Here is a 13,867-nt window from a genome sequence, read left to right on the forward strand (position 1 = left end):
TCACCAGCATGGGATTTGATTCAGTGACACAGAAGTTCCCTTTAATTTTATATCTTACATAAAGCAGCAATTACTCCTGAGATATACTAACCTCTCTGGTAGCACGCACCCACTGCTGAACAGCACTCAGCATGACTAAAATATTCTTTCAGAAAGAAAATCAAGAGACTTTGATATTCAGCTAGTCTCCAGAAGATTTAAACAGACTGAATGGAAAGACTTTTTCCCATCCTGCAATGTCTCTAAGGCTGACATACTCAAATCAATCAATAAGACCAAGTTTTGTGTGAAAACTGTCACCTCAGTCAGCGCTGCCTTGGGTCCTAGTGCTAACCACAGAAGCTTGTGTCACATCTTGAGCTGCCGACAGCTATATTCCCAGACTTTAAAAATGAGGATGTGAGGATCTGGAGAAATGCTGATTTGAATAATTGCAACCTACTCGTCACAATGTCACTAATGGAGATACTATTCCTGTGTATTTTAAAAGCTGTGAAATCCTCCCTGCAGATGACGGGTACTATTATTCATTCTTATTTGTTTAGATGAATTTAGAAATGAGCCTGCAAAGGAAAAAAAAAAAAATTGGATATCCAGTAAACAGGATGTATTTTATACCCATTTTATATCACGCATAGTATACTTAATTGGAAAAAATGAAAATTGAACATAAACATCAATATTGTAATAATATTAGGGTAGGAAATTGGAATAAGCTGTAAGCTTCTATCTTAACTAATGCCACCATGCTTTTTAGTGTTGCTGAATGTCGCACTCAAGGAACAAACATTTTCCTCGGTGGAACTTTCTCAGTGCTGGTGTTTTGTACAGCAGTTTGAAACACAGAAACCTCTGAACTAAGAAACCTATTCCTCTTGTTTTTCAGTGTCAAAGCCATGATTCCTCCGGGGGAATGCCTGTACGCTGGGAGGAAAAGGAGGAAACCCATTCAGAAACAGTTAAGTATCATATTCATCAGGAGGCATCTCCCTCCAAACATACAGGTTAGAAATGTGGTAGAAGAAGTGTTCCCTTCCTCCTATGGTCCACTGACACAGGAGAGACCTAATCTCTGCAGTGAAAAACCCTTGGTTGGGAGGCTGGCTCTCCGTGGGTAATATATCTCCAGAAAGGATGCCAACCCTGTGTCAAACCATCCTTACCCATCACTAGGTACCCCAGGAGGAGGCCAGTGGTGGTTGTGGTGAATACCACGGTGCTGCCGTGGAGAGGGACAGTACCCTTTCATAGGCAGAACATGCTGATGGACTAGATGTCAGCTGGGCAGTGGGTTGGAGGGGTGGCTGCCATCTTTTTGCTTCCATGCTCCCTGCTGCCTGGTCAAGGAGCTTTTTGAGAAGCCATGTGTTGAGTGGGCACCAGATCACTGGCATTGCACTCCCCCCTTCCCCTTTCCTGGGCTTAACCTTGCGTGGGGCATTGCTGAGTCCAACATGTGCGAGCCAGGAAAGTGGGTCAGTTCAGCCAGCTGAAAGGGCTGACTGGTGAGTCACTTTTTGCATATAGGACACATAATTTTCAGACTTCTATTTACTATGAGATCACTTTCATTAGGAGAAAAATGGGAGAGAAGAATTGTGTATGTGAATGCAAAACAAGAAAAGAAGAAATGCAATCGATATTTGTTACTACAAGATGTTTGAAATTGGAGGGGGGAAAGAAAGGTTACTATCACTCAAATGTAAATGAGTTCCAGATGCCATAAACCGATCTGTGAAATAAAGCTTTTTAATGTAATCATCCCAAAATTTCTGTGTTACACTTGATTATATGATTATGAAACACACATTTGTAGTGTGTTAGAATTACAAACTGGCACTGGTGGCCTTCATACACAATTTAAGGATGAGAAGGTAACTAAAATAGATTTCCCTATTTTCAGTTGTTCAGAACTTCTAAAAATAACCCACTTGGCTTAAAATTGTACATATTGGTCTAAAGTCAAAGGGGAGTTTCTCTGAATATTTTAATTACAGCTGTTGATATTGTTTGGATTTTGGGCAGTATTTGCTCATGAACCATTTGTTCCCACTTGAAAAATTGTTTCTTTTAGTACAAAATGTATCATATTTCAATAGACAAAGGTAACAGCATAAGCAAATGATTCTTCCTACAAAAATCCTAAGTGTTGATTTCAAAATATATGTAAGATTTCTGCACTACTGTTTCAATATGGATGTGGATATTTGATTTTATAACAACTGCAGGAGGGATGGAACATTTCCAGTACATTAAATTACCTCTATGCAGAGCTGTTTACGGATCATTACTTTTGTGAGAAAGGAAGGAGACTTGCAGTGGTTTTGAGAAACATTAAGCTTATGTTTGGAGTTTACATGCTAGCTAGGACTCCTCTCAAAGATGAATTCTAGATAAATGCAATGGCTAAGAAAACTACCTGCTAACAAATAATGGAAAATACCTCATTAGCCTTTTTTTTTTTTTTTTTTTTTTTTTTTTTTTTTTTTTTTTTTTTTTTGTGTTCTGGCTTTAATTCTCTCAGAAGCAACTTCTCACTTACTTTACACAACCCAGTTTTCATCTTGGGAACCATTGCAGGTAATGCTGCTTTGGAAACAGCTTTTCTATGATGTTGCAGTGCAGGCACCTGAGCATGAACTTATCAAGCTGGGACATGAACAATTTTGATTAAGAAACATGGGTTAAAACAAAGGGAACTGTTTGGATTGTTAGGATACTGAACTCCCCCACTGGAGATAGCACTTCATTTGCTGTGGTTAGTTACTTACCACTTGCTGAGGATGATTTCTCAGTTCCTAGCAACACTGGTCTCTTCCTCAAACCTTATCTGTTTGTGGGCTTGGTCTCTGGTAAGCCTTTCCTGTGCTTATTCCTTCACTCAGGGACTTTCCTCTAAAGAGGCTCTGAATGCCCCAGACTGACTGGCTGACAGAGCTCCTTTCCCAGTCTGTGTCTTTCAGTCCTACTGGTCTTACTGACATCTCAGGACTCCAAGGCTACTGTTATGCTGCCTTGAATAATTTATCTTGAATTTAGATGGGTCGACAAAGGTTATCAATTGAGCAGCATATATAACCGTTATTTTAACCCATGTTGTACCGCCTTTGTTAACAGCTTTTTTCTCCTCTTTGATAGCTCAGCACTTTCTCCTCCACAGCCTTGTTGTACTTTCCTCACTATCATCCTGCCAATCAATAAAGGTAGATACTGGCACCTGTTCTGGGAGGATTTTTTGTTCAGTTGGAAAACCTGATTTTTCACAGAAAATAAAGTTGATGGGTATTCTTTGGCCAGTCCTCTCTTTTTAATGTAATTGGTCTCTAGAATTTACCTTTCTTCTAACAAAAGTGTAAGTGAGCTCAGGTGCCTCAGTGTGAGCAGGATACTTGGATTTCAATTGGGATTCATGGATTAGTGCTTTCAAAGGTCAAAATTTAAAAAATAGAGCTGCAGCTTTCCCTCTGCAGAATAACTGGGACATTTATATCTTCCCATCCTCAGTGCATTCCAAGAAGCCAACTCTCTGACTCTATATAATCTTTTCATGATCAGACTGTCAACTAGGTGGTGATCCTGCAGCTGGATTTTAAGCCAGGATATCACAGAATTATATTGTTCATTATATTAATGAATAATTTTCAGGCACAGGAATTTTATTCTGAGGTGGTTTTACACACCAGTGATGAAAATGTATAAAAAAGCTCCATGGGAAAACACAGAAACCCACAAGATTGTGGAAAAATGTGTGGAAAATTTTACTGGAAGGAGCTAATAGATTTCTTGTTTTCTATACAGAGACTATCTTCATTAGGTTGCCATTCTTCAGATAACATATAAGGTTCAGGTCCTACTTTTATACAGGCAAGAAAATTAAAAAAACATAGCTGTTTTCTTTTTGTGCCCAAAAACTTCCAGACAAGCCCCATTAAATGTGATCTACACTAAAGAATTTTGGCATTTATGGACACAGTTCAAACACCTGGAGCTCAGACAGATTGAAAATTTTCCATCAGATATGCTCTTCAGGCAGGCAGCTGGCATTTTGATTAAGGGAAACATTTTCCACCAAGTGTTTATTTCCTGTGGAAATCTAACATTTTACTGGTAATTCAAGCATCTAGAAATTAAAGAGAACTTGTCCTTAACCTCAACCTAAAATCACCGTGTTGAAATTAATACTTAAAAATGTTAAGGCAATGCTTCAGGACAGTTACCATTTGAGAACTTCAGACACTCCTTCATCTCAAACCCTGTCATTTTGTAAAACCTTCTCCCTCTACAAAACATTTCTTGTAATGTTTTACAGCTCTTTAAAGGCTGCTACACCTGCCCTAGCTCTGAGTGTATCTATAACTGCTCCAGGCTGACCACTTCAGCCATAGCCGTGCCAGTGTAAACAGAGACCTTGGTAGGTGCAGCTCTCTCCTGCTTCCTCATTCTCCATTCAAGGCCCTTTGTGGCATAGCCCTTCCTCTTACTTGGTACCACACTGTCCCTTCTCTCATGTGCTCTGCTGGTGTAATGTCCTCTTGACCATTAGTTCTGCTTTCACCTTTCCTCGCTGTGGAGGTGCAGAAGAGACATAGAAGGAGGCAAAGGGCCACCTTTCCTTCAAGCAGCTTTCTCTCATTCTGCCCTTTTGGTTCATAGGAGATGGTGAATGTCCACAGACACAGGGCTGCCACTGGAGCTCAGTTCTTCCAGGATTTCTATATGATGTCCAAGCAAAGCTCAGTGGCTCAGGGTGCTGGTCAGTACTCTCATAATGAACATCTCTTGTTACTTTGCTCTCAGCCTATTTTTTGCATCTCACGGTCTCTCTTCTCTTTCCCTTCTTATTGAAAGCTTGCTGTCTTGGTAAATGATTAGACCTTTCTTAGGTCCTCTGGTGGTTTAACACTTCAGCATACTTATAAAACTTTTTTAGAGCAAAGTTTTCATTAACAGGGTAGGGCTCAGCAGAGGGTAGGGAACAGCAGACAGAGCGGTAGTTGCAGGAAATTCCTCTGCGAGCTCACCAAACTGGTTTACGCCAGTGGCGCTCTGTGTGTCATGGGCACGCTGAATCACTAATGCAGAAATGGGCTCAGTGCCTCGTGTACCACCGGAACAGAAAATGTTCTCTGCACCAGCTCCCACTGCACAGGGACTGCCAGTGTGGGTCCTGCACAGGTACAAGTTCTTGTCACTACTGGGCAGCTCAACAGGGTGAAGAGAGAAAAGCCATTTTTATTGCTTTACTATAGCAAGTGCTTTACTATAGTGTTGTGTGGAAAGCAGAGTAAATGAGGGATCATCAAACGACTCCTTTGTCTCTGTTTACAGTTTGACAATGCTGAGTTTAAAACAAACACAAGGACCATCAACTTGCAGCTCAAAATAAAGGCTAGAATTTTCATTTGCCTCAAAACAGCCCACAGAAGGTTTTCCCTGCCTATGCCTTTCTGTTTACGGTGAGTTAGCTGAGCCTTTCCATGGAACTCACATTGTTTAAAATCACATCCACTTGGCCCTTACTACCATTTACATCAAACCCGTTTGTTTGGATTCACTCCCTTACTGAATCATTTCCTTGAGTTTTCAGGAAGACTTTGTCCTGAACTTTCTCCCGTAGTATTTTACACCATTCCCTGCTATCTCCAGAAAACTATTCCTTGAACTCCCTACAAAGGCAGACCACCTAATTGCTTCAAACCATTCCTCTCTGGCATAGAGAAGTCACTATTTTATGTGCTAAATAGGCTTGAACAACTTCTATTTCTATTTCATATTACTCTTGACAATTTTTACTTCTTGAGCTCAACAGTTTAATTTTCCTTATTGGAATTAATTTCTTCTGTCCTACGTTGCTTCCTTGCTTCGGCTGGTTTGTCAGATGTAAAGACCGATGTGCAAAAGCTTATGTTCTTTATCTTCTGTTTAGCTATAGGCTATGTTCCCACAAAATTACTGCCCTCCATGGATCAGACATCCTTTTGGTGCCATAGGATGGCTGAGCCTCAACATTTACGGCAAGAAAGAGTTAGCTCAGAAAAAGTAAAAACACTGTTCTTTCTTTTTTGATTGCATTATTTGTTCTTGTATTTCCTCTCCCTAATATAGGAAAGTTGTTCATTTATTCCAATCAGCAAAATCTTCTCCATGTCTTAGGAAGCAACTCATTGTGTTATTGAAGAACCACATATTAGTACTGGCCATTTTGAATTAAATAGCAGAAATTACGTATTTTCAATGAAACCTACCTCAAATATTTTTCTGTTGATTCTCTCCACTGACGCTGCTCTCTTGAAGTGAGATTCTCAAAAGTAGCAATGATTTTTTCATACCTGATTTGCTTTGAGAGGTTTTCATAACTGAAAATAACTGTAACATAACTGTAACATTTCATAACTGTCACAGCAGTCACACAAACAAAACTGCTCTTCAAAAAACTTCGTTTTACTTTTCTTTTCTTTTACTAATTCCAAAGCACGTTTCTTTTTTAGAATGACAACTGCAATGATAAATTAATACTGTTGTAATTTAACACCTTAACCACCTTGTGAAATGCTAATGCTCAAAATGAAAATTATGATTGAAAAATAGAGTAAATGTGTGTAGCATTTGAAATCCAAATGAAAACGCAGTAGTAAAATGTGACAAACAATTAGTTTTTACTCTCATCGTCCACTGGAACTTCAGCTAGCTACTTATGATTATGATCTTTGGATTCAGTGAGGTGAAAGTAGAAGCTGTTAGCACATCCATAGATTTCTTACTTACCACTTCCCATTCTTGAGTACCCATGTAGTTTATGGCTCCAGTGTCCCATAGCTCATACCTGGATAATGCACTTGACTACTCCTGGGTGGGTCCAGCAATAGCTGGACACTGAAGGGAACCACCTTCTCAACCTCCCACTCGGGTCTTCTTGCTTAATAGACAAGTGTGTGCTCCAGCACTGAGCACCCCGCACTGTCATGCTGGAAATAAGGTGCCCATTTCTGTGTGCAAAAGCACCAGCTTTTCCTTTACTCCCTCTTGAGCACATCTTACATGTTCTCTGGGAATATCAGTGGACATTCTGAAATTGAGTTTCCTCATTTGTGATGTATTTAATCTTAATGAATTTTCACAACAGCTACTCTAGGTTCTCTAGTCCATTACATAAGAGGAACACAAAATTGGGATTGGACTTGCTTGGCCTAGAAAGCTGAGTAACTTTAATCTCTATGCTTTGTGAGGAACATCAATCTTCTTAAGAGACCAAATTCTTATCTTTGTTATTACTAATGTAGGGAGGTAAAAGTGAGAATGTACACAGGAGTTTTGAGCTTGAGGAAAGAATCTCTCTTCCATGCTTTTTAAACTCATGTCTAAAGACAGGCTCTTTCCTTAATTATCTTCCAACCCACAGGTTAACTGAGTCATTGAATGGAGGGAACTAAGATGCTTTGAATGAATACAGTGGGTATTGAATGGGTTCATGCATTAGTCACAGTAACTTTCCTCTGATGTTCTTCCCCTCATTTGTACAATGAAGATGAGAAATTGTTTTTCCTGATATTGACTAGAACATGAAGATAATACCCACTTCCCTAAGGTGAGAGGTCCTGAGTAAGAGATACCAGTTCTTCACTTTTTGCCTGATACGAAAAGAGAAGACAAAGCCCGTGTCTTTGCACCATGGCAAATGCAGAACAGTAAATCTCTTTTTGTCAGAGGATAGAGACCTTAAAGATTTCCATAGAAGCTAAGGAAAGTATTCCTGTTATGAATTAATTGTGCACAGCATTGCAGTCTCTGGAAGTAAAACAGGTAATTGAAAATGTGTTCTCCACCACAGAAGGCCTGCAGTTGGGAACGAAAAATCAAATCCTTCAAAGAGACACAGAGACCGTCTGAATGCTGAACTGGACCACCTGGCCAGCCTCCTTCCTTTTCCACCTGACATCGTATCGAAGCTGGACAAACTTTCTGTCTTGCGCCTCAGTGTCAGTTATCTTCGAGTCAAAAGTTTCTTTCAAGGTAGGTTTCCTTAAGATCTCAGCATCCTGTTAAAAATATCCCTCTAATTTATTGTACTAATCCTGAGGAAAAGTAACAAATTGTATTATATTAATAAAGACAGGGGAAAAAAATCAATTATTGAACTTATTTTGTGCATGGGATGTTGCATTGGAAATTTCATTCATTTCCTCTTACGTAGTTTGTGTGTTTTTCACCAAACGGGGAATAATATCCATCTTTCATCAGCAGGCTTTAGAAAATAGGAAAACATGCCTGTAAAATCACTAAACTGGGAAAGAAGCTTGGGGAAAACCTGTTAATAGTTGAATCCTCTATTTGAAGCTGTTATTAAGAAAGTTCAAAATATCTGTTTAAGTATGATGTGAAAGTCAATCAACTACTGTATTACTTATGTTTGCTGCATGCCAGGAGGGAATGGGTTCACTTGAAAAGCCAAAATGATCACTGCCTTTCAGGATAACAGAGATTCAAAGTTTAAAGTGCTGAATAAAGTTGTACTAGGCTACACTTCGTTTGTATAATTGTCTGGCACACCACAAAGTAAAAGCCAAATGTGTGTTTTCAGATGCACATAAAAAGAATTCTTACAAATTTGAAGATATTTTGAGTTTCTTCTGTTGCTGAGGAGCTCACAAGGGTAAAATCCAGATTAGTGATTTAATCTTGGAAATCCTCTCTAGAGTTGTATACAAAAAAGTAAAAAAAGTCCTGTATATGAAGGAGTGTAGATGATTAAAACTTATGGGTGGACTGCAGAGATAAACAGAAGTATTTTTATGGCCATTATTTTTTCCTTTATTACTCTTTATTATTTCTTCCTGTTACTACTCCTTATGATGCATAGTGTAAATATATATATAAAAATAAGTAATAAATAAAATAATAGATATTATAATATGTTTATTTATTTATTTATTTATTTATTCATGTGTGGCTTTAGCCAAAGAATAATATCCTTTGGTTGCCTTCTTGGTTTTAAAATGCATTTTAGTATAAAAGAAATGCCAGCTTGAAGAGACTTTGGCAGGCTGCAGGGCATTTTATGGGGCTGACATGAGATTACAAAGGTTGACATCATTGATGGTAGGAGCCTTCCATATCAGCTGTGGCAGGTGGCTGCCCAGCCTCCAGCACCCTGCAGTTGACAGAGTGCCTCCCTTTCCCTTGAAACACATACCTGAGTGCTGTGGCTTCTTCCTCTAAGCCTGACTTTTGTGTCTCTTGCATTCACAAGCAATAATATCTCTTCAGCTGCCTTTAATACTCTTCTGCCAGAGCTTCTAAGATCCATTGTCTTCTTTTCTTAAAGGGATGAGACAAAAGGAAAACAAGTGAAGCCAGGCTGCATTATGTTGAAAGGTTCATGTTCTGTGTTTTGTGAGATTTCATTTAATTTAATCCCCACGTTACTTAATTGAATACATAGTCCCCCTCATTCTTATTTTCAAATGTTTACATCATGAAACTAAGGTTACAGAAAGCATTGTTTATAGTAAAGGAAGGAAACTACATGCCATTTTAAGACAAGGGAGCAGGCTGGAGCTTCAGAAGGGTGAAGTGGAGGAGAGGTGAGCTGTGGAAACTGAGCTGCTTGAGGAATGGTTGCAAATGTTTGGGTAAGGGCAGACTCTGCCACATTCCTCATGAACATCACGATCTACTTACGTGCAATTTTGAAGAAAAAAGGCAGAATGTGTTTGGGGTTTTATTTAAGCAAAAGCTTTGGTAGCAAGGCACCTAAAAAAGCAAACAAACATATTCATCCCAGCATTTTAGTCTTCATTGTGATGAAAGAGGATAGAAAAGCAGAAACGGATTGTTTGTGGCTTTTAAAATCAAAGGATGGCACTAAATTGGGGGCTTATAAACATTCTGAGGACAGAGAACAGAGCAGTGGCATACAGAGATGTTAGAAAATTGGATAAAAAAATGTATCTGGAAAAATGGCTTAGTAAATCTGTACTAATTCACTCATGGAAAATTAATCCAAGGAAACTGGTGTTCAATAGAAAAGACAAACCTAGAAAAGAGGACATAAAAACAATAATCGAAGAGGGACAGTGGTCAGCAAGTTGTTCATGCCTGTAATACGATATGTTGACAAAAACAAGAAAGCAAAGTGTGGATTTCGGTCTGTTTGCCCAGAGGCAGCATGTCACTACACAGGAAGATTATAATCCCTCTCTGCATGAGACCAGCATGACTCCATCTGGAATAGAGCTCTCTGTTGTGGGCATCTCCTGGTCACAAGGGCATTAGTACACATTAAAGGGTTTGGAATAAACACAGGCAAGCAGTGACTAAAAAGTTGCATGGACAAAAAAAAAAAAAAAAAAAAAAAGGAAAATCAACAAACAAACAGACAACCACCAAAAAACTAAAGTTAGCTCAAATGTGTACAATTTTATATCCTCTGGCTGTTCGTCTTCAAAGGAGGAAAAGATGAGAAGGGAAGGAATTGCTCAGGATATTTTAGAGTGGCACAATGAAGGAAACAAGGAAACAAGAAATGATGATGCCCAAGATGAAGCATCTTTTGCTTGAACATCAAGCAAAACATATCTGTAAAGAGTTCTGTTCAGCTATCTGATATTCCTAAAATGGATGCAGTGGAGATTCAGTACGTTCAATTTTGTAGTGTGCAACAGACAGTACTGTGGATATTTAGTTTAAAGAAAAGTTCTCTGAGTTTTGAGGATATTAAGCTTAAATTTCAAGTTTTTTAAACATGCTTTTAAGACTATTGTTTGCTGTTTTAAAAAATGCTTGTTTATGCACTACTTGGCACATAAATTCAAACGCGACATTGCATATTCAACCCGTAACAGGTCAGCAATTGCCATGCCAGTTACAGTGGCACACCTTCAACAATGCCAGCAGTTTCTGGGCACACTCATTTACTTACCACTAGGTGTCCTTTTAGTAGCTACTCTGCCATAGTCAGCGCTCAGCACAAATGTATTTATGAAGATCAATAGCCAATTGGAGGGAGTAACCTCACCATGTTGACTTCAAGAGTGAAAATGGTTTTGCAGAAAATGAGGTATTAGTGCATGGAGACCATCCATCAGTCATTTATTCCCATTTTAGTGACCATTAGTAACCACTTATTCCCATGTAGTGACCACTGAAGCATGTGGCCAGTTCATCTTACTTGAGTTGTTTAAGCAAAGGCCTGGTTGGCTCCTTTACAAAGTTTAGACCTGGTTGTTGAGACAGATATTCCTAGGATTCAGTTTAAGTCACTGTGGTGAATTCCCTCCCTCATTCTTAGAAATGTTTTCCTTTCGCTTCACAACAATTCTTTTGTCTACTTGTTTAAGATTCTTCATATCTCTGTTATCAGTTGGCAGAGGCTCTATTAATAGCCACGCTCCCCTCAGGCTATAGGCGTTTAATAATTTTGCATTTTCCTGATAAGCGCTTCAAAATGGCTTGCAGCAATAACCTTCCACTCTCACTGGATCTCGTGTATGAAGCAGCTGAGTCTGAACCAGGGTTAGTTGATGACTGAAAGACATCAACTGCTACAGGAAACTGTGACTGTCATTTGCCCCGACAAAGATTTGCTTTGGGTGGGGCTCCTGTGAGCACGGAGTGGCACTTAGTGTCTGTGACCACTTGAGTTTGCTGGGCCTCTGTCTTGGACATGTTCCATCTCGGTTAATTTAGTCTGTCTTCCTTTGCCACTCTTGACAATGCATCCTTTAGTACTTCTTATTTCTCAGTTTTTCCACTGGTGGGGAAATGGTGGTCTTGCTCCACTTCAAAACTGACCCCATTTTCTTGGCTGTTTAGCTTGTTCCCTTCTAGTACAGGTAATGATTTACTAAATAAATGTCAGAACTTCTAGCAGCTCAGGTCCTTTCTCAGAGAGTTAACTTGTTTCCCAGTCCTTGTAAGGAAACCAGCTACGACAATTTCGATAAACCAACACAGTTAAAACTAGGGCTACATAACTCCTCACCTTTCAGTTGTTAGTGTAACTAATCTTGTATCAACAGGCCACTCAAACTTTTCCTTTAACATCTCATTAATGAACAAGATGTTGAAGGAAATCTTTTATCCGTAAGCATTCCTGATTAATGATATCTGATGTTGAGTATAGTCTTAGATGGGAAATGTAGAGACCTCAATATGGATCTTTTTTTTTTTTATTCTAAATCTTTACTACATAATTTATGTAAAGTATAATTTAATTCAATAGCTTGTTATTTTGCCCATCTGGACATTTTTTTGCATACACACGTATACGTACACAAAAACAGAGGCATGCATGCATGCACAAAAGCAGTGTGATTTTCCTGATAAAAATTTCCCTCACGTATTATTTTGAATCTCTGTGTTTATTGCAGACTTCAGTGCCTTCTCTGTATTTACTCACTTCTAGACTTAATTTGATTTTGAAAGCTAAAAATCTGATAGATTTATGGATGACTAAGTATGGACTGGAGAGCCACCGATGAAATCTGTGAACAAATATCTTAAAAGTTTCTGTAGGTTTTATGTTTAAACTGCAATCCAGATCTTTGCAAAATTAGGGACAGTCAAGCACAGAGACATGTTGTTTGACCTGCCTTAGACTAAACTTATATATGGATTGTAAACTGAATTGCAGTATATTTTGAGAAATTTGTCTACAAATGTTAGTTCATCTGTTTCCGTGTATAATTAAAAATTTTAGGAAACAAGCCTGTAGTGAACCTTCCTGAGTAAAGAATAAGCTATGCCTCAACCCGAGGGTCATTGTCTAACGTTTTTGCAAATCTGTGACATGGCTGATTTAATACCTTCCTTTGCAATCCCTAAAATCCAATCTGGAAGTCTCCTGCCTCAGTTTAAGTGCCCTCTCTGTAGGAAAAAAAAATGTTTCCATTTCTCATGGCACCTCAGCTTTTACAACCATGAAGGTGATCCTAGCAGACAGAAGCAAAAAGAGGCAATAAACATTTTTGTTTTCATTGTCTGTAGCTACCCCTCTGCTGAATAGCAGAAAACTATTTTCCCTTTAACCTTGTATGGTTAAAGGGCTTCCAGCATGATTTTAATAACCTTTCCTTCCTTGCTACATCTGATACTATCCATTGGCTTTTCCGTTTCTCTTCTTATACGTTTGTCCTTTATTTTATTCATTTTTAGTAGAGATTTTCTGTGAGATTCCAGTCACTGAAGAACTCAAGGTTTGGTTAAGGCAGTCTTTTCTTACACTTCCCATTCTTCACTGCCACTGAGACAGTTTACACTTATCTCCTATATATTGATTTGTTGAAAAAGATTTCTGCTTCATTTCCTCTTAGGTATGTGTCCACTGAAATTTCTCCAGGTGTACTGAAGTCTCTTTCCTGTTGGTCCTCTGTCTTCCAATGTTGTGGCTTGGATGGCTGCTGCTGCAAGAACCATCGATTCCAGGATTTTCTGGTCACTTTTGCCAAGCTGTCCTTGTCCTTCTAACGCATTTGTCCCCTTCAATTAAACCTCCTATATACATGTACATATACCTGTACATACACATGTACAGGTACATGTACATATACATATACACATACACATTTTAAAAAGTTTTTAATGTTTTTTACAATTTTTTCCCCTCTTTTCTGACAGGGTAGCACACACTGTGTGGTTTCTGCCTTTCTTCTGATTTAGCATTTATGTTAGTGGGTCATTTCCTTTTACTCGTGTTTGGTGTGATCCAATTCCCATCAATGTTTAGCTTTAATGAAAATTGAATTTAGCCCATTTAAGAAGAAAGCAACAAAAGATTCCTCCCAGCTGGCCTGATTTTCAGTATCTTCAATTACTTGCCGTGTGTTCCAGCTTTGTTCTCCTCCTACAGTGTGCATGGCTGCTACTCTCC

General features: G+C 38.8%; 1 protein-coding gene across 1 annotated transcript in view; it reads left to right on the forward strand.

Annotated features, from left to right (window-relative positions):
* Positions 1–890: 890 nt before the first annotated feature.
* The window catches only part of AHRR (aryl hydrocarbon receptor repressor), a 63,575-nt gene continuing 50,598 nt past the window's right edge, over positions 891–13,867 (forward strand). The window contains exons 1-2 of the mRNA XM_040079236.1: positions 891–958; positions 7,829–8,010. Coding sequence (XP_039935170.1) covers positions 897–958; positions 7,829–8,010 — 244 coding nt within the window. The 5' untranslated portion in view covers positions 891–896. The remainder of the gene's footprint in view (positions 959–7,828; positions 8,011–13,867) is intronic.

This window comes from Hirundo rustica, chromosome 1 (assembly GCF_015227805.2).
Source record: "Hirundo rustica isolate bHirRus1 chromosome 1, bHirRus1.pri.v3, whole genome shotgun sequence".
Taxonomy (NCBI): Eukaryota; Metazoa; Chordata; class Aves; order Passeriformes; family Hirundinidae; genus Hirundo; species Hirundo rustica.